The 25,791-nt window shown below is 35.6% G+C and overlaps 1 protein-coding gene across 1 annotated transcript; it reads right to left on the reverse strand.

Annotated features, from left to right (window-relative positions):
- Positions 1 to 8,123: 8,123 nt before the first annotated feature.
- kiss1ra (KISS1 receptor a) lies at positions 8,124 to 22,234 on the reverse strand. The gene is made up of 5 exons (XM_008434533.3): positions 20,887 to 22,234; positions 16,199 to 16,323; positions 11,342 to 11,477; positions 10,971 to 11,209; positions 8,124 to 10,197 (listed from the first exon to the last, which is right to left on the reverse strand). The coding sequence occupies exons 1-5, from the start codon at positions 21,128 to 21,130 to the stop codon at positions 9,817 to 9,819; spliced, it is 1,125 nt and encodes a 374-aa protein (XP_008432755.1). The 5' UTR covers positions 21,131 to 22,234; the 3' UTR covers positions 8,124 to 9,816.
- Positions 22,235 to 25,791: the final 3,557 nt, after the last annotated feature.

A 25,791-nucleotide genomic window follows, 5' to 3' on the forward strand; every position in this document is an offset into this window, starting at 1 on the left:
AGGCATAACAAGTTGAACAAAACATCTAGTTTTCAAGGCCAGCAAGCCGGAATATGCATGCAGTGAACGGAAACCGCTGACAAATGTAACTACAAGCGCAAGTTGAGATTTGTGATACCCAAAGACAGAAAGAAAATATGGAAGCATGTTGTTGCATGTAGAAGTGACAAAAACATCAAGTTGAAGTAATGACAGGTTTCACCTTGTTATAAATGAAGTGTTGTAGTGGTGGAAACCATGGAGACAAACTTTTTTAACTGCAGTGTGCTTTATTTCTAATTTCTTACACTCTGTATGAATGTATATAAAGCATTAGGTGTAAAATACTTTAAGTTAATATAGCTAATAATGCAGTCATATTTAATAGTCCATTAAAATAATATGCATTGAGATCAAGGTCATTTTGGAAAATAACAGCCTTAAGGAAGGCATTAAATATGCTTTTTATTTGTTTTATATTGCTACTGATGTAATATTATTCTAATCTTATTTGCTGTGTTTTCATTAGCTGTAACGTCAGTCGGTTTGTAATTATGTATAGTAGATAGATTATTAAATATTTCTATGTATCTACTGCTCCCTCCTCCGTTACTGGTGTAAAGGTTTTAAAATAAATGTACATTATATTACAGATGCACTGAAAATGTAGAAAAAAAACAATCTGTTGTTGACTTTAAAAAAATTTATTACATAAGTTGAATACATTTGATTGTTATTGATGATAAAAATCATCTTCTATAATCTTTAAAGTGTTTCTCATGACTAGGAGCTAAAGATTACGGTGATGGCAATGTGGCCTACGAGTCTCAACGACTTGAAACTTATCAATTCCACAACATATCAGTGGAAACACTAAAAAACAGGTGGTCTGCATAATAGTTGTTGGCATGCTCTATTTTCCCTTTTGCATCATTTTATCATATTTTACTTTGTCTTCTTTTTGTTTGCTTTTGTCTGTTTTTTAACTTTTCTTATAATCTTTTGAGAGCTACCCATTGTCAGATATTCTTGTTTTAATGGAGATGATTTTATAATAATTTATAGCACGCTTACTATTAATTATACAACTTTTCACACATCCCTAGAATGAACATTAATAAATGTAGTGTTCTACTACTTAGAAATGCTCTTCCTAACAGAGATACATATTTTTTTAGCTTTTTGTAAAATGAACATTTAGCCTAGTAAGAACTGCAAAAAATGTACAAAATTTAATTTCTTAGAAATTAAATTTTACTTTATTGCCTTAAATATTTCTTCAGTTTTTGTCACACTGAAGTTTTCAGATGATTAAATTTTAGAAGGAGATAAAGATAATCTCATTAAATGCTGTTTTGTTTACTGTGACACCTAACCGTCTGAAAACTACTTTGATTATATGTTACTATTGCTTACCATAGATCAAGCTCATAATCTTATGTGCCTTCAACAGAGATGTGCATACAAATACGCTTCTGATCTGTGCTTGGACATGCATGTTTGTACCTGACTAGGACTCTGCATTTGAAGTGTCTTGGCAGCGTTGCTAAAAACTCTTGCAATGTTCCAGATGGCTTTGCATATTTTACAACATGCATTCAGAATGGCCAGTAGGGACACACAATGGAATCTTACCTAATGCTTGGTTTACTAACAGCTAAAAGGGCAGGTGAGGTGATGTACTTTTTGAAAGTTTCACACAAGCCATCTCAAGCTTGAGGTGAGTGCTAATGCCTTCTAACTGATACTGTTTTTTTTTTCTTTTTCTTTTTTTTTTTTTACCACAGGTGTAATTTATGCTTTCAGCTTTGATCTGAGCACACATGAATGAACATGGACATATTTTGAAAACCTTGAAGTATGAAGCCAATGCAAATTTTGCCCATGGGGATTGTTCTCGTCTCTCCTTTTGGTCCATTACGATGCCGGTGCCACGTATATCTAAGTTTTTTTATCTTCGACTGCAGTCAAATGGAGCGCGTCACTGTTGGTATGCTCCTTTATGATTTGGAGTAAATTATGTTGACAGGTAGAGAGGGCTTTTATGACGGGTTCGAAACCCCAACATTTTTTTCAGATTCAGCATCTGAACGTAAGCTACTACTTGAGAAAAAAGCTCAAGACGGTAAAACTAACAGACGTCCCACCAGCTGTAAAAAGAAATGCTTTCATCTAAAACAACTAAAACAAATACTTTTCCTGCATTAATTATACATTAATTCCTGTGCCCAAAATGCATTTCTAACAGCAAATGTTAGCAAACAATAATGTACATTTAATTATCATGTAGACTAGAGTAACAGAGAAGGGGAAAAAAACGGTTTAGTGCTCGAGTCTCATGAGTTTATAATGTGCTGGCTCAAATTGGAAACGGCTGATAAGTCATCTAATGCCAGGGCTCATGCAATTCAGAAAAGTTATTTCAGTCCACTTAAAATGTGCATTTTTTTATTTATTTATTTAATTTTTTGCTTTAGTTCAAGATTTTTTATGTTTATCTTTATGGCATTTTGTTTAGTATCTTCTAAAATTACACTTGACTGGTCAAAGACAACAAAGTTTGCGATAAAAAAAAAAAAAATGCCATGACAGCTATATAGATTTTGTCAGACTTTAGAGTCAACAAACTGAAAAAAAAAAAAATAAAAAAAAAATAAACAAATGCAGTCCTATCTTGTGTCATTGCTAATAGGGTTTTTTTTTTTTTGGGGGACTCTTAGGTTGTTATTTTTGCACAACAATAATGTTTGGTTTCTTGGTTTATACCAAAACCCAATCCCTCTTGACTTACACGGTCATTTTCACATATTTATTGGATCTGGCAGTCACAACACTGCTGCAAATGTTTTCATTTAATTATTTGCCAGCACTTAAAAAAAAAAAAAATTTTGGAAACTTTCTTTCGGGGAAGAATCAGCAATTATCAGTTGTCGCTAAGTCTTAAAAATAACCACATGGAATGCTGCAGCTCAGTAGATCTCACTTTGCAATTTAATTACTTGGACCAAGTCTACCATTTACTTGAATTGAGGGCAGTGAGTCAATGATCTGCATTGTCTCTGTCATCAAATGGATATTAACTCTCCAGATGTTGTCGTGAGGCACTGTATTCTGCCCCAGGCTGTGGAACCGGGTTATAAATGGCATCTGTGGTAAGTAAGTCCAATCAAAGTTATAAGATATGTTCTAATAATTAATAAGTATCACACATCCTCTAATGTTTTCGGGTCATGTATACCTGGCCATAAACTTTGTGCATTTCCACAGTGTCTTGTAAAACATGGCCGTAAAATTACTTTTACTGATGCTGAAATGTTTTTTTTTTCCTGCAGGAGATTTGCTGCTTCCGCTTCAGCGATCTGGGCAGAAAGATCATCACACATCGCAACAGGAGAGGGAACAATAAAAACAAAAAATGGCAAAATTAAATGAATTCAGGATTAGATTGTTTTAGAGTAATTGAGGTTTAAAAGTTAAGCAACACCAAACTTTTTTGTGGGACACAAGAGGAAAAGAGGTTCCGCTGCAAAAACACCAAGCTGCAAGTTTCAGTAATAAAATATAACCAAAGGCTCTGTTAGTCAAGCCAACTTTATTTATAAGCACTTTTAAAACAACAAGATTGACCAAAATGCTCAACAAACATCATATAAAAATACACATAAAAGATGTTAACACAGCTTGACATAAATTGATCTGTTACATTGATAACATTTTATAGCTGAATTTGACTTACTCCAAACCTTATGGGAATGGAAAAGTGTAACTTGTATGTTCAGTTTTGAAGCATGAAGAACTCCTCTACAACACGCCATCTAAAATTTGTGATTCTCTTACTGTAGGTACATTTTGAAGGCTTTATTAAAATTCTAAATTAAAGTCACCAAAGGAGCTTCAACTCTTGATTTTACTTAGCATCATGGATAGTGTTTTAATTTAGCTTGGCATATAAATGCTGTAAAACATTCAAGCAACGTTAAACGTTGTGTTTGCAAATACTAATCGTGCCTGTCTGATTAAATTTAAAGGTGATAGAAAATATGAAAGTTTCATACAAGTAGAGGACGTTAGACTCTGGAACTGCAAAAATAAGATAGTGGTAATATTCCACCACTAATACACATTTAGTACTGTCCAACCACAAATGCCTTCTACAGTTTAGAGTACTTTCAAGAAGTACTATTTTCCCAGTAGGGCAGGTTTCTGGGTGTTTTTCTTCCCAGGTAATCTGATTTGGCTCTGGAATGGCACAGGAAAACTACCCTGATCCCTGGGAAAGATTCCATACTTCAAATGCACATGCAATGTGTTAATGCGATTTTCAACCGGTTGATTTTTACACCTCTGTCAAAATGTCATAACTCAATAAACAACCACAGACCCTGCTTTTATTTTTACTCTCCTCTTCTAAATCAAAAGTGTGTTTTGTTCTGTTTTGCTCACACACGCACACACACACCCACCTACACACACACACACACACACACATTAAGTCAGTCCCAAGGGCAAGGTGGCGGTGGCGGAGTTGGTGTGGTTTCCTGCTTGTGTCGTGACGTGAGACAGTTCTCCTTGCTGGTAAAAAGGGCTCTTTGTGTAGGTCCGTCTCTGCCTTTCCCCCTCTTTCCACCGCTGACAATTATTTTCCCCAGCAACCCTCAGCTGACAGCTTGGTGTGCTGAGCCACTGTGTTCATTCCTCATGTGGCAGTTTGAAGAAAGGACCTTAAAACAATCGGAGCTGAGTCATTTTTAACATATTTATTCCAGGAAAAGCCAAACCGCGTTATGATTTCCCCTTTTTCTTTTAATAGCAGTTTGTAGCTTCATGACAAAGAAAAACCTCCTGCATGTCACACGCAAATTTACTCGAGCCAAAGTTTATTTGGCCACAGAGCTTGGAGATGAAAAATCTTTCCATTTAGACCAGTTGTTCCATAACATATAAAATCCCTTCCTCGTAGGTCCCACATATCATTTGATGAGGTTTCGAGGGCCAGATCAGTAGCCGGGCTGTCAACCGCTTCACTTGTGCTTCAACTGGGGGTTTGAGAAATGGTTATTTTTCTGTCTTCATATACAAATCTGATACATGTGCAAAGTATTTTTTTTCTCTTTGTAGGGCATCTTGCAATGCCAAGAAAAACTGCCACAGACTATTAGCTTCCTCTCAGACATCCCATTTCCACTTTTTTTTGTCTTATTGCTGTCCAACCCAAATGTTTTCACATCTGACTTTGACTCTCTGTCGCCCTCTTCAGGAGTGCTTGTTGATAATACTTGCTTTGCCCCACTTTTCTCCATCTCTTGCTTTATCTTACTGAGAGTTGGAGATTCATTCCTGATGTCAAAATAAAATAGTTGGATTTAAAATGAGCATAACTGTATAATGACATGGCTTGTACGATGACAACAGTTAACAGGGTTCATATGCAGTCTGCATGCAAAACTATAATAAAAATCACACATAAAAGTGTGGAAGAATACTTTTATGTTTTAAATTTTATTTCCTTTAGTCTTTATCCCTGTTTTTGTGTTTCTTTCATCACCATCTTGCTTCTTTTTCTGCATACGTCCTTGCTTCTTTCCTCCCCTTCTATTCCTTTATCCTTATTTCCTTCATTTGATCCTATCTTTCTTGTCCATCCTTCCTTTCCTTGAGCCCTACGTTCCTTCCAAGGATGCTTGTGTCCTTGTGTGCTTAATTTTTTCCTTGTCCTTCATTTCTTGTGCCATCCCTCCTTTGCTGCATCCTTCTAGTCTTGCATTCCTGTATTCTTCCTTCCTTTTAGCTTTTTTCTTTTCGCAGATTACTTGTCTAAAGCCTCCCTCTTGTAAAAGTAAAACAATTCTGGGAATTCTGGAAGAATTGAGTCTGGAACAGTCTGGAATTTGGACTCACTGCGGCTAACAATAATGAAAGAAGTTGATATGATGGAAGTAATGAATTCCTGAGTGTATTAATGCTAAATATTTTATTATATAGCCATTTATCCTTTGCTGTCTGAATTTATGCCTTGGATTGCTATATGGCACCTCTGCTATAGCCTGCTGAAGAAAGGGCAAACGTTCAAATTCAGATAATAATTAGAAAATACTCACACAATTTGTTTTATTTTAAATATTCATTGGCAATATTAGCCTATATCGTCCTGAAACCATTAAGATGCACCCTCAGTGTTCAAGTACGTCTATTGACTATCCGCTTTAGATGAGTTCTGTAAAATGGATTTCTTCATGAAGCCATTTTCTTCGTTGCAAAGTTTAAGAACTGAGATAGTCGCAAAATTATTTGATATATATATCCCCTTTGCTTCCAAGAGTCTCATTTTCTTGTACTTCATGTTGATTTTGATCAGTACAACTAAAAGACCAGTGATTTGAAGATCCTTCAGTTCTCCCTCTGTAGTTTGGCTGCTATTCAACACATTTTTATTCCCATGTCTAAACATCATCAGACTGTAGAAACACTTTATACAGGATCAATACCCTGACAAAAAAACAAACAAAATAAAAAACACTTCTCTTGAGGGGCTCTACTCTGAACGGTTCAATCAAGCGCTCATTTTTTATTGTTTTTAAGTTATTAAGTCTTATGATTGTAAAAGTCTGACAAAGTGAAAGCTTGAAGTTTGATTGATTGTCTGTCCCATAGTCACTCATTAGTACTGCAAACAAAAAGAAACCTCAAAACTCATTTGAACATGAATACCTTTTGACTTTGCAGTAGGAGGTCACATGAACATGATGGAAGTGTCTGTTACATCTATGTTCATTTTCGCATTCCAGTTTGCAATTAAGTGTAAATGCCTTTGAACATGATGTAGAATAGCTGCCTACATGTAACGGCGAAACCGAAAAGAATCACCAGCTGCTGGTTGTAGTGAATCACTGGTTAGTTTGTTTCAAATAATATCTACAATTATTCCTTTCAGATGGTAATCAATACAGAGTTGTTTTTTTTTATTTTCAAATTATTTGGCACAGTTTCCCAGTTGAGTAGACCAGTTAATTTACCTTAATTGAATAATGATGAATGCAACAGCTGTGGAGCTGCTCTTCAGAGCTCTGCTTTTACTTTAACAGAAGTAGAGAAGAAAATCTAATTGGCTTTTAGTCCATCATTTTACGTGATGATTATTCTTTCTATTTTTAAATGCTTTTACATGTTCTTCCAGAAGTACACTTTTATATTTTTGCAATTTGGGTTGTGTGCCACTCTAATGCTTCATATGGAACAAGCCCAGTTAGTAATATTAATGCTAAATTAATTCATTTGCATTGAAATGTTCACTGCGATGCATGTTGAAGAGCAGCTTTCAGTCAAAAATGACCCAACTATGAATTATAATAGCACTTACAGTTACCTGCAGTGGCTGCCTTTATAGAAAAATAATTGCCATTTACCACTTTTTGAAATCTCTTTGATCAAGGTTTAAAAATCAGTGCAAACACTAATCTGGATTTTCTCAGACTTTCTTCAGTTCAGCAAAACATGTCAAATGTTTGCAATGACCCTTGAGTACCATTTGTCATATCTCTGTGACTACAGAAGCCCAAAGTGTTTTAGTTTTCTTTTCAAATCTTGGTGTCACTGGAGCCCCGATGGCACTAAGCAAGCAGCATCAGATCTAATTAAACTGTATTAGCAACTTTTCTATAGGCCATAATAGAGGTTCTTTAATTTTGAATGTCACTGTGTGGGATGAATAAAAGCAAAGCTCAGTGGGTTTATAATGAAAAGCTGTTTTTCTATGGCCAGACAGCTGCTCCCTCAACAGGCCCTCATTCTGATTGGTTGTGTGTTTTGTTAGAGCACAAACAGGTTGTCTACAATATTCCAGACTGTCTGGCAAGAAGGTACAAGGTGTTTTTAGCACCTGATTTGAATGATCTCTGTTCCAACGTGCATGGAGGTTTCTACAATGCTTTTGTGAAAACAAGTGTATAAAAAGGCATGAAGGTTAGACTTGTGGCTACAGCGAAATAAAACTTGTGCTCCACCGCCTCTGTTAGTAGGCTTCCATTCATCATTACTGGCCACAGGAAAGACTCATGAGCAGCTGGCTGAAGCTTTGTTTGGGTTTTCAGATTGCTTAGGATGCATTAGCTCCACACATACAAAGCCACTTCACCTAGGGGGTACAATTCAGGACAGACAGCATTTTAATTACATTTGCCAGTTCTCCAGTATTAAGAATGAATATTAAACATGTAGCAACCTTTATGGAAATACACACATTTGTGTGAATTCATGAGTAGTGGCTTCCAGAAGTATTTTTAACTCCTGCACTTTCTTCTTACAGTTTGTCACAATTTCACAGGTCTGAAAAGGATTAACTCAAGTTTTGTTTGCATTTGTCTTCTGCTTTCACTGAAAAATTATGCTATTTAATGTTGGTCAATCACATATGAAGATCATCACTGGCAATCACATTTTTGCCAGTGGTTACCAGAGTTTCAGACTCATAAAATGTTGTATTTGTGTGCTGTTCATTATAATATTAAAACAATAAAACCAATGTTTTTTTAATACCAGTTCAGTAAATGTAAACATTGAATTTTGGGTAAATTTCAGAAATAAAACAACTTTATAATAATTTTAACTGCTGCATACATAGAAAACAGTCAGATGGTAGATAAGCAATCACAAAGTTTCAAAGCAAAAAGCTGTTTTGTTATGACAAAAAATACTACACAACATGCCAACAATAAATTATATTATACAATGTAGATAGTTTTTAAAGTATTATTTGAACAATTAATAATTCAGAGAAAATTGATGTAAATGGCTGTGTGTGACTATGAAAAGCCTTTTGAATTCCCTTTATTCTGGCTCAAACTACCAGCCCCTGATAATAATCTGTCCTTCTTAATGTGACTTTCCTAAGCTATAATATTTATTAGCTCCTTAGTGAGGTAATTTAGCCTTTATAAGAAAAGGAAGCTAAGTCAGAAAAAGCTTCATGTAAACAGAAACACCAGAATTTTCATTCATCTAAGTCATATTTAGAAATACCCTACCCAAATACAAAATGTGCATAGTATTACACTATGTTTTGCAAAAATTGGAACAATTTGTTTGATCATTGAGGCAAATTTCTGATTTTTGCTGTAAGCAATCAAGACTGAATACTTCACCAATGGGATGCTTTTACTGTTGCAGTATTCACAACTTCTTGTGGGCGTTATTATAATTTTTTTCGTAGCTTGCTGTTGCAACTCACTTCATCAGATCCCCTTAACACCTGGGCAAAAACTAAACCATTTAGCTAGAGCCTGCCCACCAGTTGATGAGATCTGGTCCCTGCTAAGAATCAACACAGAGCATATACTTACTAAAAACCCAGAAAAGATCAGCTTTTGTCAAGCAAACTGACGTTATCTGATATCTGATCCAAGGTTGTTCCTCAGAATGCCTCAGGACTACACATGCTTGTACTTTGTGCTTTTCTGGAAAAAAAAAAAAAAATAATAATAATAATTTAAATTCACATATCTATGTTTAATCCTTGTATGCTGTAAGCATTTGAAACCAAAGTAAAATTCCTTGTTTGTGAACACAATCTTGGCCAATAATGCTGATTCTGAGTCTAACATTATCTGAGCTCAAGCAAAAGCAATACATTTAAATTTGAGTTGCGGATGTATTTTATAAACTTTTGACCGACTGCAGTTTCAAATAACTGTTCTTATTCATTCGCTTAAATATGGAAATTAATACAACATGAAAATGAACACAGAGCACAGGGTCTTCCTTCAAGATGAAGCTGTTATTCTCTGCAGGTTACAAAAGGATCTTCTGGCTGACAGGTGACTTTTTATCTTTAAATTCTCTGAGTCAGTTCACAGCATTATTGTTGTTGCCTTCCTCTGCGGCAATAAACTTGATCTCAGCGTTGGCAGTCCTTGACGCCATGCTACTATCCCGGATCTTGTGCTTAAAAAGGAATGGGAAGGTTTTCCTAAAAGACTTCTGAAAGCTGGCTCCCATAAACCCATAAACAATGGGGTTGACTGAGGAGTTGGCATAGGACATGCAGTTGGCCCAGGTCTTGATCTTGTACATTGTGTAGTTGGGTTGGTAGTTTGGATAGAAAGATTGGAAAAGCACGAAGATCTGGATGGGACCCCAACAGATGGCGAAGAGGAGGACGATCACCACCACCATCTTGGAGACTTTGCTCCTGATGCTGATGGTTCTCTCAGACAGGAGGTTGACCTGAGAAAGATATCGCAACAGATATCAGCATTTTTTTTTTAATTATTATTTAAGAGGCTATGTTGTTGATGCTTTTTGTTAGTTTGAAAAATTTAAATTGGCCCTTACTTGATAAAAAGAAAAATACTGATGTCTAAAATCTTAAAAATCAAGGTATTATTTTACCAATTAATGGTAAAAGTTATTTAAATATAAATCAATGTAATACCTACATTATGGGCAAAGAAATAAAGTCTGCTAAGGCAAATATTTTTTATGCCTTTTTTTTACCATATTTATTCAGGTATAGAAAATAATACAAAGAAAATTTAAAAAGATTGTGTAGGAATCCTCCTGGCTGTTCTATTATAAAAGTTTAATGCTAATAAAGAAAAATAACCTGTCTCTTCCATTGTAGTTCAAATGAAATCTATATAATTATAAAGCCTGGCATGATTTTTGTATTTAGAGTGAAATAACTTTGTAACGATACAATAACATATTAACATTCCTTCTAACTGCAATGTGGTTTAATTTTTTTCCATAACATCCTCACTTTCTTTACAAGCTTAGGTCTTTGTAGTAATTTTTCTGTTGTCTACATGGCCATTTTATTCATAGAAGTTGAACTCTACAGTATAAATAAACAGCAGCAAACGGTATGTGCAGACGTTCTACATATTTCATTGTGTATAAACTGTTGGCAACAGTCACTCAAAGCAGACTTGATTCAAACCTATTTTAAAGTTTTGGCGTCACAAAAACAAACATTTTCAATCCCTCTTTGTCCACACCTGATAATTGTTGTCAACAGGCTCTACAGTGGGTTGGCCTACTCTCTTCACCATCATCGAATAGCAGAAAGAGATTGTGAGAACCGGCAGCAGGTATGCGGCAATAAACTGATAGAGGATGAACGCTCTCTCGTGCATCTTGGAGGGAAATCTCTCCATGCAGTATTGTCTCGGACCGTACCAGTAGCCCTCCTCAATCCGCTGGTACATTAAAATTGGGGTGGACAAGATGAAGGAGCCTGGGCACAGCAGATGTGTTGTTTTTTTGTTTTTTTTACAAAACTCTAAGTCAGTCACACATGCTAAATACATTTTGTTTTTCAATGATTCATTTTCGTGTCTAGCAGTGAGGTAAAAGCAATGCAACATACCAATCCAAATGCAAATGCTGACTATCATGGCTACTTTTGGGGTGCGGTGACGGAGAGATTTGAGAGGGTAGACAGTGATGTAACAGCGGTCTCCACTCATGGCAGTCAGGGTGATACATGTGGCTTGTACCGTCACCTGAGAATGAAACACAGGCGAACACATTTAAATAAGAACATGTTTCTTAAACATGTAAAAACACAGTTATGGTGAGGAGATGATGTCAACACCTATTATTTTTTTACAATGACACACAAAATGTACTGAAAATTAGTCACACTTGATATTGTGCTGTTTTTTTTATGACAGAGTATTAGGGCCAGGAGAGAGAAAGTAAAATATATATACATATATCATTAGAATAAAATCAAAGTATTTTGACAAAAAAAAAAGTTATGAGAGAAAAAGCTGTAATAGAGTTAATGAGGTCTGATATGACCAGATAGGCAAGTCAGTGTAGTTCTCTCTCGTGAAAAAGTTCAGTAGGCATTATTACTTTTTGCAGGTCATTGATTCAGGGATGTGTCATTTCAAAAAGAATTTAATTATTAAAAGAACAGGATGTTCCCTGCAAGCATGGTGATGATAACACTATGTCCCAATATAATAAACATCAACTGCGAAAATTATCTTCAGACATGAAAATACTGACAACCAGGTACAAAGATATGAATGGAAAATAGACAATTTAAAAACCATGTTTTAAAAGGGGTTTGAGAGTATTTAGAACAAGAAAATAATGTAATAATTTATTGCTATAAATTAGAAGAAGCAAATTAAAAATCAATCAAGCCCTAATTTTGAAAAGCATAAACTGTACTTAATACTTTGATAATGATTTGTGTACATGCGTAATTACTAAATATTAACATACTATTATTTTATAGGACCAATCCATCTCTGATGTCACTGGAATATATTAAGATAATATTTCTAAATTAACGACGGGCTGTACTGAAATGAAATTCTGTTGTACTTTTGTACACTTACAATAAAGGCACCCTGGCTCTGATGTTTGAGCGGAAATAAATGCTGGTTCGTGTAACATTGGATCCACCCAGTTTAGACATTTACTTTAAAATAAGACATGATTCTTCCTAACAGTCTGTTCCTCTGCCTCCTGCTGGATCTGTCTTGGTGTTATGAGTAGTTATGATGCCAGGACCCATTACCCCAGAGGTTTGGCGCATCACATCAGGATTTCAAAGGATCGAATATAAAAGACTGAAAGGGGTCATGCTAAGTTAAGCACTAAGGTTGCTGAGAAAATGATCTCCTCCCTGTGATGTTCAGGATTTACAGTGTATTAAACCCTGCTGTAATACGTCCAGTGCTCCAAATCCAGTTTTCACTACCTCTTTAAACTGAAAAAGGAATTAGTTGTGTGGTTTAAAGCAAACCAGACTATGCTTATCGGATTTTTATTGACAGCGTTGCCCAGCACTGACCCGCATGAGGAATCGCAGCCTTATTTATTAGTGTTTAACTGCTAAGTAGAAGATGAAAATATAAGTTTTTCTTCATAGTTTTTTCATAGTGACAGTAAAACAGGAGGAAATTTAAAAAATACTGACATAAATTGTGTTTGGAGTATTTTTGGCATTATAGCATCCAAATAATAATTCAGTCAAATATTACATATTTTTAACTTATTTTTAAGTTATGCTTTGATTTTTGTTTGTTTGTTTGTTTGTTTTTCTGCAGATAATGTGCCTTTTGCTACACAAAAGAAAAAAATAAAATGAGCAGAAAGGCAAAATCGAATTTTTAACATGTTGGAAAAGTTAGAAAAAAAAAATCTTTGGAGTGGAAAGTCCAAAAGTTTAAACCAAAACTTGTCCGTATCTACTAGTTCTTCAGTTGGTTCTATGAATTAATGTATCCATTATTTTTTTATTAATATGCAGAATCTTATTTATAATACTTCTTGTTGCTTCAGCAATTTGCTTCTTACTCCTTTCACTTTTTGCTTTTCATTATTGGAGCTTTAATTCAGTGTGACTTTTTAACCATGAGTAAATGTGGTGCGTTATGTTGTATGCAGTAATAGTTCCTTTCTTACCAGGGTTTTTTCAGCCACGTGTTTATGTTTAGTCAATTCTGACATTAATGTCGATTCAGTCTATCAAACATAAAGTTCATTTAAAAAACACTGAAGCAAAATAAGATACTTTTAGCTCTGTTCTGCAAATCCGATAGAATTTGCAACTACATGAAAATGTGCTAATTTTCTACAGACATTATTGTAAAGTGATTGAAGGTTCTGTCTTTTAAAACTTTGTAGAAAGTCCATGTTTAATCCTGTGTAAGGAGTTCCCCATAGTCTTTCAATGTTGCAAGCCAGGTCGGTCTTTCACATTTAACAACTCAGTGTTTCCATGGTGACAAGACGACCAGCAACATATTCAGTCGACCGGCTATAACTGCACAGGTGCAGAGCCTGTCTGAGTAATGATATTGATGTATGATTGTTTGGAGATGTATAAATGTTGTGAACACACGAGAGACGAGGACAGGCAAAGATAAAAGGAAAAGTAGAGACGTGAGCACGGATGCCTGCTGTTAACATGAATGGTAAGAAATAAACAGAGTTTATTCTCTCCATTAATCTTCTGTGACATTCTGCTTATTTTGGATGCATTATGCTTGTTAATTTTTTTTCCACATTTCTTGTTTTTCAATCTTGAACAGAGATTTATTTGTCTGAGTTTAAGCACAGCTGAAAGGAGAAATTAGAAAAAAAGATTATGCATGTCCTTTCAAACTCAAGAGTACTTTTGAAATACATTTGCAGTAACTCTAGCTTTTCTTGAATGATAGAAATTTGTACTTCTTAACAAGATGGTTTCATCTATCTAGGAAGATACTTGTATCTTGTATCTTGTATTATACTGAAGCTTTTCTGCTATCATCTGTCTTTGAGGGGGGTAATGTCTGATACCACAGATGCCATTTCTTTGAAGATTTATTCAGACTCTAATGGCCTTCCTTAAGCTTTCAGAGAGACAAAAATGCATGGAAAAAGATATACTTGAGTATAGAGTTCTGATTCAAAACATCTTCACCGTATAGAGAGAATTGTCAGTCTGTGTAGAATAGATGGACATGTTTCTGCCCTTAGAGAATCCTATTGCTCATACTACAACTCTGAAGCACTTGCGATAAAGTCTTCCAACAAATGGACACATCTTTGTGTAATTGAAATTGAAGTTCACCCATCGGCAGTCAGATCTGCACAAAAGTCTTTGAATAAGAGATGGCAATGTAAAGTCAGGAAAATGAGTCAGCATTTAACAGCAACCCCTTTTTGGGGCTGCAGTTCCCCTTTCAAGACTGATCATCTACTGACAACAAAGCAATAACTATCATGTAGAGTCATTTGAAAAAAAAAAAAAAAAGGGTTAAAAATTACAAAATTCTGTAATTTAATAATACACACCGTGGTACTTGGGTTTTGGATTTCTCTTCATTTCTGGGTTGGACAATCTTTGATATCTTGGTTCATTTTATGCTTAGGTTTAAGATTCCCCATCTTACCTGAAGTATGTTGTTGTGATCAGTTGTGATCAGTTATGAATTATTGTTATTTAGTTCTTCCCAGTTTGTTCCTTTGTGTTTAATGTCTCAATGCTTGGGTTTTTCTCCTTATTAGTGCTAGGTTTTTCCCCTTTTGGACTTAAACATCCTTTTACATTTCAGTTCCACTCCTGCTGTGTTAATTTGTCCCCTTCCCTGCTGTGCACTCTTCTGTTCTACAGCTCTGTGATTAAGCTCAAATGGTTTCATTGTCACTCTTCACCAGTTTCTTACTAACTAAGCTTCTTTGTTTTCATTGATCTTTGTCAGTGTCTTCTGTTATGCTCAGTGTCAACCCTTTAAGTAGATCTTTTGACTACATTACCTAAATCCAAAGATTGCACATGTAAAATAAAATAACAGGGCCACAATATAGATAGATTTGGACATATAGTAAGCTGGTCATCTAACCTATTTCATTGTATTTGGGCCAGGAATTGAATTTCTATTTAATTACGTGATGGAATGTCATGTTTGGCTCTAATCTTAACTACTTGACACTTTTGGCTGTTAGTCTGGGTTTATTTGAGTCAGACAAAACCACAACCTTGAGGTTCTCCATCGCTGAGTGTCGCTGAAAATGACATCATCAAAGCCTCCAGGGTGATGAAAAAAAATCAACATTGAGCGTCTCTCAGCTTTTCTCTGTAATTCAGCTTGTACTCTAAATGTAGGTGACTGTGGCTCACTGGTAGAGGGGTCCTCTCACAATAAGAAGGTTGTAAGTTTGATTCCAGCTTTCTCTTGTCACATGTTAATGTGCTGGTACTTAACTGCACTCGAAGTGGTTAGTAAGACTGGAAAGGGAAGTTCAGTCTGTTTATTTTGGACTTTTTCAGTTATTCAACCTTACAAAATAAGTACAATCACAATTGAACTAATCTGCAAAAAATATTAATTTCATTGAAATAGCTGAAGTTCACAGTTTAAAAGCAAAAAAGTTTTAAACTGCAGAAATAATTGCTGCTGTTGAACTAATTTCAATAATAATTTCAACTGTGATGGTATGAATGTTCAGATATTAGCCAGTGATGTGTGATTTTCACTTTCATGAACAAATTATTAACAGCAATTTCAGACCTATAGCATTTTATTAATTAAAACACTTCTGACTTTATAGTTAATATTAGTAATTTTCAGTCTATAGGATAAGCATGTGATATTGTTGTAATAGATAATTTACAAGTGAGCATGATGAATAGAAATAAAATAATGCAGTGCAAACAGAAAGTTTAAAAGAAAAATGGAACCAACATTTAGGATTAAGAATATTATTATGTTACCTGCTGCAGAAATGCAACAAATTTGCACATAAAGTTGCCGAAGATCCAACCAGGGAGAGGATAGAGAGTGGCAGTGAAGGGGACACAGCACACCAGAAAGATTATATCGGTGGCGGCCAAGTTTGCTAGATGGAAAAAAAGTAGATGTCAGGTCATTTTCTCTCTTACATCAGTCCACATGCATTATTTTAATAATGGTCCATTTTTTATGTTGCAAAACCTAAAAAGCCCTCTTTCAGGGTTTACTTAATTATTATAATTATTATAATTATAATAATAATAATAATTATTATTATTATTATTATTTCTTTTGGCTTTCCATCTGTATTTTTGTCCCTTTTGCTGTTCTTTCTGGCTGTCCAATTGAATGAAGTCAGACATTAAAAATACATTACTGATGTTCAGGGGAAGAAAAATCATAGTAAAGGTTAAAACTTTCTTTTTAATAACAGCCTCAGAATATATATTTTTCCAGGGATGTTGGTGGTACTGTTCTGACACAGTAAGAAGAACAAACTGTGTTGCACAGTTCACTGTGAAATAAATTTACTTAGACATTTATTTTATAAATGAGAATAATAATACAAAAATTGTTCTGTCATTTGAGATTTAAAAGTCTTGAGTCCAAATTGCTCAAAATTAGAATATTCGTTTTTAGACACATTCACTCAATCTTTCTTAATGACCTGCAGGATTACAAATTTGACACAAATGGATGTGTTGTGCACCTGAAGGAAAAAACATAAAACTAGATGCACCAGTCAGATATAACATTTGGATTGTTGTGACTCAGAGCGGTCTGATGATTTTGCTCATACACAGTAAACTGCTACAGACTGCATATCTTAAAACCTTTTTGTCAGAAGTAGTTTTACCTCCTTCAGCAACTTGAGCTAAAGTAGCTGAAGTGGTTGTTGTGCACGTCAGCTTTCATTGCCCATGAGTACCATTGAGTCCTGTCAAACCTATTCAAATATCGCCCATTTATTCGGATTCTAACACATCCACTTTTAGGAGAAAAACTTTCACTTGCTCCCTAAAGTCAACTACTGGCAGGTGCCATGGTGAAGAGAGATAACCAGTTTTGTTCACTTCATTCGTTAGTGGTCCTAATTGGTGTAGCGGATTGGCATTCTCCAATTTTCAATTTGTAATTTTAGTCTTGTCAATTATTCCCTAAAAACTAAATTACTGTGTAGCTTTTACCACGTATTAAGTCAAGGAACTGTCATGTTTAATTTGCACTGGGAGAAAATCCAGAGCTAATTATCTTTTGTGTCTTGATGTAAGTGATGTTTTAACTTTTTCTCCTCAATCACATCTACACATCACCAAATGATGTCTGCTGCATGTCGAGAACCAGACTTCTTCTCACCTGTAGCTTTAAAAAAGAAATAGATAGTTCAAATGCATGACAAAGTTATGATTTCTCTGTCCAAAAGCAACATCTTGCTTTGATGACCATTGCTGTATTTCATCCAAGAATAACTTATTACAGGTTTTCTTCTCTTTCCCACATGTTTTTTTTTAAATGTCATATTGAGGAAACCATCTTGCAGGTGTGAGGATGGACTAAGAGAAAATTAGTTTATTTCGGTAATTGTTGAAACCCACAACCCATTTTGTGTTTGATACCAAGTGTAAGAGATGATAGACCATAATAATCTCTACTGCGTTCAAATACTTCACTTTATTAAAGAAACTGGTGGATTCTGTATATTTATCCAAAAGTATTTTTCGAATGAAGGATTGTACGGTATTTAATATGGTGTCTGTTTCCTAATGATATTATTAAGAGGAGCACAATCAGAGTCATAATTGTTACATTAATTTCAACTTGGCATGGTGCATGCTTTTGAAAGTCAATATATTTGAAACAAAAAGACATAGAAAGTCCTTTAAAATGTCCTTTAAAAATTTGACAGGAAATGGCAAGTTTGAAATAAATGCTAAGAAATGGGTTGGTATCCTTGCTTAGTCTGATCCGTTTATCCCATGCATAAAATATTGTACGACTTCAGTTTAGCCTTGTGCATTTGAAATCAGGTACAAAGAAGCTGCTTCAGAAAGAGAATGTATTATTTGGTGGTTATAAACTGAAGGTGTGTTAAACATTTTATGGACTGCCTGTGGGTCTTTGCACCTATGCTCCCAAAATTTAAATTCTTAGTGTAAAGCCAAAACCCGCCAAAAAATACATTTATGTTTTGATAACATATCAGAGTTTTGCAGTCTGGCTCATGCATCCATCACTGGATGTAGCAAGCATGCCAGACCCCATTCCCCATTTGTTGTAAGAGCTGATCTAATCACATTGTTGTCGCCTAACCATATTGTTGGAGAGATTGGTAGATGATGCGGTTGCTAATTAAATTATGCTGGATATTACATTGTTTCAGTGCAGTGGCCTTGGGATGCATTAACCAAGATCAAATTCTCCTCACATCCAGAGTGCAATGTGCAAACACAGATATGCAGACTTTATGCACCGAGTCACAGAGCTACAAAAACATTATTTCAATTTAAATGAATGCAATCACATTTATTTTACTGCCCTCCCCCACCCGTCTCCCACACTCTACTTTGTGGAGCAAACTCAGGTAAATCAATCACCTCACCGCTGGTTTAGTAATGGCATTTATCAAATACATTCCAGATTGCAAGTCGGTGTGTTCTGAATACTGGGAAAAGACATAAAATATGAAAAGGGTGGATGATCTCATTTTACGCTATTATTTTACAACTATTTTTATGGTGTACCTTGTTTCAATAAAGGCAGGCTGCACAAGATGTAAAGAACTAATCCAAACAAATACTAATTAATAGTAATATTTTAATTCCCAACAGTTTAAATTAAAACAACCTGTGCATGACGCACATAGATAGTTTCATGGAAATATTCAATTATCAGGAAAATCCTGCAAAAAAGGATTACAAGTTAATTTCATTTTACACTCAAAGTTGTTGACCTATAAAAACCAGCAGCTTGTTGCAAACAGCTATGCCTCTGGAAATGCCACAGCAAATTTAATGTTTATTATTTTACCACTTTCACGAGACATTTTTATTAATGTGCCTTCAAAAGATGTAAACAAATATTTTATCCTTTAGCACAATCCCATTAATATTGATGATCCTATGGTTGTTGAAAAGTACTATCTGCCAATACAACTGTGCATGTGTTGGATTGAGTTTGGTTTCAGTGCCTCTTAATTTGGTGTAAATGAGGTGTCAGTACGTTTGTTTTGAAAATAGATGTAGCTTTTCAATTCAATTTCATGTTCCACCAGTGTTATGTTTGCTGCTGTATAAAGTCTAATTTAGTGAAATCATGCCCTTTAATACATTTTTGCATATCTTTTGTACTTTGTTCCTGATATTAGTCTGTTGTAAACATGCCCATCAACTTCAAAAGACGTGTGCAATTTGGCAAAATGAAATATATTATTAAGGCTAATTACAGAACCAGTAACAGACTGTCATAAGCTTTATGTCTATATCTGTGATGATATTGTGTATCTAATCACAGAGTCAATCCAGTTGTTCTGTAAGAACATCGGAGGTTTGTTGAGGTTATTAGTAATTAAGGTTAAATGTTCAACTGTGTGTTTACTTCCTGTTTGTTAGTTAAATTTACAAGCAGATGTTCCCCTTGACCTATTCCAAGTGTGTTCTTGTCTAATCAGCCACCTTCATTTCTTATATGTTAGGTCAGTTTATCTTGTTTGAATGGTAAGCTTGAGTTTGTGTCCTGTTAAATAATCATAATCATTAGTTTTTTTTTAAATTCTATTTCTTTTTAGGGCCTTACATTAATTGTTTGATTGTTTGTTATTTGGGGGAAATAAAACCCACCTTTTGGAAACTACTTGAAAAACGGTATGAACTCCAAACACACCATCCACAGGGTGAATCATAGTTTCAGTTGTAGCGTACTTGATTGCTTGCTTTCTCTTATACAGACTTATTAGATGCAATATATGACAGCTGTGACAAGGAGAAGAGGAGGGAACTTGAGAGAGGAGACTAATTAACACTGGAGCTAAACTAAACAAAGTACGAAAGTTCACTATTACCTGAAGGAGATAGTACATGTTGAATACAAATATCAATATATGTTTGTGGCTTTACCAAGACAAAGTGTGAAGTTCAGGTGGATAAATACTTTTACAAGGCAATGAACATAATTGCTCCTAGAAACCTGTGTGATGGCAAATAAGACATTGAGTTGTTAAAATATGCTGCTGTAAAAACATGTTTTCAGGTTTATGCACACATTTTTCAACAAGACCATGTGGAATGGCATTATGAACACATTATGCATGTATGAATGCATGCAGGAGATATGTGGAATAGTTTGCCTGCAGTCTTAACCTGTTCCCAGGAGGGAGTGTATGAAAAAAAATAGCAACAAGCTTTCTCTCATTTGCAGGCAGAATTGGTCAAAACTACTCTTCGCACCATTTGTTACTTTTAAGCTTTAATAACACAACAAAATTGAGTTTCGTAAGCAGAATAACAAAGGAAGGAAAAGCTTTATTGCCTGTATTTATTGGCTACAGTAAATTAAGTTTTGATATAAATCAGACTTTTCCTGACTGAGTATTTTAAATCCCATCCTACACCCTCGTGTCAGTTTCTTTCACATTTTCCACAAATTAATAAAGATGTACATTATTTTTGCTTACCTATGTAGAAGTTGGTGGCTGTTCGCATCTGTCTGTGTTTGGAAATAACATAGATGACGAGAGAGTTGCCCACCAGTCCGACCAACATGATGAGAGAGAAGAAGAGCGGTACCAGCCAGGCGTCAGTGAGAAACGGATGCTGGTTCCCGTCCTCTTCTATGTCATACGAACGTCTTCGAGATAAGTTTGCCTCTGATCCATTGTGGCCAACCTGATCTGTGGAGTTCCAGAGCTCCTCGAACATTGTGTCAGAACGGAGGGCACTGCAGTGAGGGAAGGTGACAAAAATACTGAGGAGAGCTACGTGTGGATGAGGAGAGAGTGTCACCTGCAATGCACTTGCTCCAAGTCCAGTTTGCTCTCAGGCAAAGAAGAAGAAAAGAAAACACAACAAGAAAATACAAATAAGAAGGTCTAATTCTGATTATGGGGAGGCTGAGATTGCTGACAGATTGAGGGATGCAAAACATAAGTTGAGAGAAGGCGTCTGCATGCAAAATGACTCCCAAGTTTGAAAGCAAATACCAATTCCTCTCAAGCTCAAAGTGAAATCCTGAAAGACATGATGCCTGCATTGAAAGTTAACGAGAAGAGGGAGCCTTTTCAGAGCCTGCTGAAGTTGTTTTGTTTTTTATTCTCAAAAGCAGGATTTGAAGCACGCAATGCTACTGTTTTGTGAGATAAGCCAGCCACCAAACAAGAATCAGTGTGCAGAGACGCAAACAGATGTCTTCTCCATGCTTCGTCATGACAAACAGAATCCACAGCTCATTTAAATCTCTCCTTGTTCCATCTCTCCGCCTTCCAGTGAAATCCGGTCCTTTTACATTCAGCTCTTTTGCATATAGTAAAAAAAAAACCTGAAAAGGAGCAACTTGATGAATCAGAAATGAAAAAGATGCAGATCAGTGTAGGAGTTAAGTCTTGCTCTTCGGTCTTGATAAAATTGTGGCTGAAAAAAAAAAGCTTTTGTTTAAAAAAAGGAAATAACCTGAAGCATCAGAGTTTGTTGTTCATCCTCCCAGCAGAGCTTAGTTGATCTTTTTGTTTCAGCTTCAGCGGAAATCACAGAGAGTGCAGTGAGTGAAGGGGATGCTGCCGGCTTTATAGAATGAGCAACAGCAAGGACACACAGGCGCATTGGAGAGGGGAAAGAGAGAGGAGTGTGCTCACACACATACACACACAAAACTCAGAGCATGTGGGCTGCTGGATGACTTTGGGATAAACGTCTTCATGCCCGGGTCTCCTAGCAACGTTATTGCTTAATGTATCTTTGTAAAACAAATTATGATTCTACAAATAAAGACCAGAACCAAAAACTATGAAAAGTATACTTTTAATTGCCCTCTATAGGAAAGTTTGAAATGTATCTTTTTTTTGTAAAAATGTAATAAAAAAGTGAAACTTCTGGTGAGTAGAAAATTAGGATAGCTACACATTTAATTCAACTTGAAATTGCTACAATTTAACTTGGCTTTTGCTTTACAACATTTTGAAGCAGGATTGCTTTGTTTAAGCCTTTAGACATTTAGTTTTCTGAACTGGTAAAGTGAGACTGAACACCAGGATGAGATTAAAAGACCCATTTGAGGCTTGGAGAGTGAACCTTTGAGGAGCTTTTAAGACTAATAAAGGATTTAAAGAGATCTCAGGAGGAATGGAAATTAGTCGTTGTACAAAAAAATAGTCTTCAAGTGGAGAACATTCAAAACAACCACTCTTCACCGTACTTCAGGATCGTCCTGCTGTTGATCTGAAATTGCATTACAATTAGAAAGACACTGTACAACAGGGTGTACATGTACACTCTAGAAAAACATGGTATATCATTTAAGAATTTGAGAATTACACTACACACACACAAATGCACAACTCAGATTTAAAAAGAATCCTAATATATCGGAACACTTTCCTGCTCTCTGTAAATTATTGATTAGCTTTCAGGCATAAACTTTCACAGAGTGAGAAAAATGGCTGAACGTAAGCAGGTCTCTTTAGTGCCAAAATACAAATCTCACTGTGGGAGGTTATGACAGGTTCCCCTCCTGTCTGCTGTAATTTACACCGACACCCCACAGATAAACAGATGCCCCCTAACATCTACCAGGAGGAGACTTTCCACAGTCAAACACTACATCACAGACAAAAATGGACACACGGTGGAACTTAAACACAGCTTTACTCTTCAGGTGTCTTGGAGATTATTTCAGCAAAGCTTTATTCACACGAATTGTGTCAACACAACACACCTGGCTGAAATGATGGCTCGTTAGCAGAATATCGGCATGCTGGCATAAGGAAATGCCTACCACAAGGGAGAGAACTAAGACTATGTTCACGTCGCAGGCCGTAATGCTCAATTCCAATTTGTTGTATGGTCGTTCACATTTCCATATATATACAACTTGCAGGTGATCTCCCGTATTAACTGCAAACAACCAAAAAGTGCCCCACATGCACAGAAGAGGACATAATAACAGCGCAAGTAGCGAGCGTGCTAGTATGGTAGGACATGGTATAGTAATATTTGTCAAGTATCAATGATGTACAGGTTGGATGAATGTGACCTGACCCTACAGACGCAGGTCTCATGAAAAGATCAGGTCACATAAGGGCTTAAAACTCTGATTTGAGTTACTTCAGGCTGCAGTGTGAACGTAGCCTAAAACATGAAGGAGACCGGCCCTTCAGGACCAACTTTGGACAATCCTGGCCGACTCTGTCGAATGAGAGAACGTGGAAGAGGAAGAGAGGGAGAACAAAAGTACAAAGTCACAGAAAGAGCAAAAATCAGCAACCCAGAGTAACAGCTTTTGGATTATTGCATCATGCTGATGCAATCACATCTGTTCAGTGATCAAGTGTAACCTTTAGAGAACCCTACACACATCAGAAAGGCTGCTGTGCCTGTTTGGAAGGAAGCATTCACTTGGGCAAGGCTCGAACTTTAAACAAATCTTTAGTATTTTACATGTTGCCAGGTTTGTTATTTGCTCTGATCCATAGTATTAACTCTGTCTGACTGAACAAATAATTAGATTTTGAGGGTTGTGTTATCAGAATCAATAACTGGCTGAGTGATTTGTCTAGGTTTTCAAACGTCCCCTTTCTCTCTCTTATCGCCTGCTTGGGCTCCTTCCAGTCCAAATGACATTTCCAACTTGATAAACAGGATCAAATTTATTGATATGCTTTTCTGAATTCCTGAGATGACGCGTACAACTAAGTAGCCTGTGAGTAATTTAAAGTCCTTCTTTTTGTGGCTATGGTAAAATGAATCACTTAATTGACTGCTCATCTCCCAGAAGATCGAAGCGCATCACCATGATGGAAAAATGTTGCCCATTGTGCCAAATTGTGCCAAAATGGCTAATTTGGAAGGTCCGCCTAGATTTTTATCAAGTAGTACCTCTCTAAAACTCATATGATTAACTTTTTTTTTCATGAAACTTGGCACAGTAAAAGGTCAGATTGTGTACTGTTGTTTACTACATGTTTTGGATTTCATCTGCATGCTTTGAAAGGAATCTTCATATATTGAAGTGTTTTTTTTAAGCGGAAATAGATTTTTTTTCTTAATTTCTGCTGTTTATCATATTAATTCACTTTCCTCAGTAACAGGCAGGGTGGATTTTAGAGCTGTAACATATTCTCTAGGGTCTTGCCTTTGTTTTGATACCAAAACAATCAAAATAAACTCTGTAGTTCTTGAGATACATTCAATTCATTTTGGGCATGTTATTTTTGGCCATATTTCTCAAAAACAGGCCTGGAGTCTGAGAGGTTAAGAGGCTGTATACCAGTCTTTCCTATTCTGAAGAGTGCGCCAGAAAAATATGCCTTTATATGCCAGATCTTATTTACACCACAGTGGAAGATTTAGTATTGGATTCAACTCTCCAAAACATATTAACATTTAGGATGGACTTTTCTCATTTATGTTTAAAGATAATACTTAAATATCAGGTTTCTTCAAGATGAACTTCAAACCTTGAGAACATTTTCATGTTTCTGATGCATTAAAATTTGAAAACACAAAAGCAGAAACACACTTTGAAGCCAAAACCATGTCTCTGCTGTGTTCACTGTTTGTCGACAGGAGGTCTATCTGCTCCATTGATTCCCAATTTCAGACGTGTGCACTCATGGATTCCAAATAATGCAACGCCATTGCAGTCCTGATGTCTTTAACTAACTAACTAAAACCTGTCCGGACTGCTGATCCCAGAAAAACAAACTTTATGAATAAATTACAAGACAAGCCCCTAAGACTAACACTAAAACACATTTATTTCCTGTCTAATTTGTTGCATTTTGCAAAACATTTGCCAGTGTGATGATCCAACATACCATTAAAACGTGGACTACAACCAACTGCTTATGAAATTTGTTTAATATTATGCAAATAAATGTCATTGTTGCATTAAATAAATTTTTCCAGCTGTTTGGTTTTTGCTTGAAAAGACCTCTGCATTTTCATCGAGAAACAAAAGCCATCATACCAGAATAGCTGTTGTGTAGTGCAGTAATAATGATCCAAGCAATCACAGGTTAAGTTGATCCTTTTGTTAGATAAGGTGGGTGTTTGATGTTGTGTTCAATGGCTATTTTACAATTGTCAGAAGTACTGTGCTATTGAAAAAAGGAAAAAAAAAACAATTTTCAAGAGTTATCCTTAATTTAGTGTAAAATTCAAGCAATGAACACAAAGTCCCCGAATCACATGTATCGCCTTACCTTAAAAAAAACAATTCAAATATTAGTCAGAATAATGATTTATTAGTGTAATATTGATTTTTTTTAATTCCTGTCACAGTTTAAGGCTTTATTTTACATTTTGAGTAGCTCAACCTGTAACAGAACAGATGAATAAACACGACAGAGGACAGTCATTTTATTTCT

Source organism: Poecilia reticulata, chromosome 17, assembly GCF_904066995.2.
Source record: "Poecilia reticulata chromosome 17, P_reticulata-male-v2, whole genome shotgun sequence".
In the NCBI taxonomy this organism is placed as follows: domain Eukaryota; kingdom Metazoa; phylum Chordata; class Actinopteri; order Cyprinodontiformes; family Poeciliidae; genus Poecilia; species Poecilia reticulata.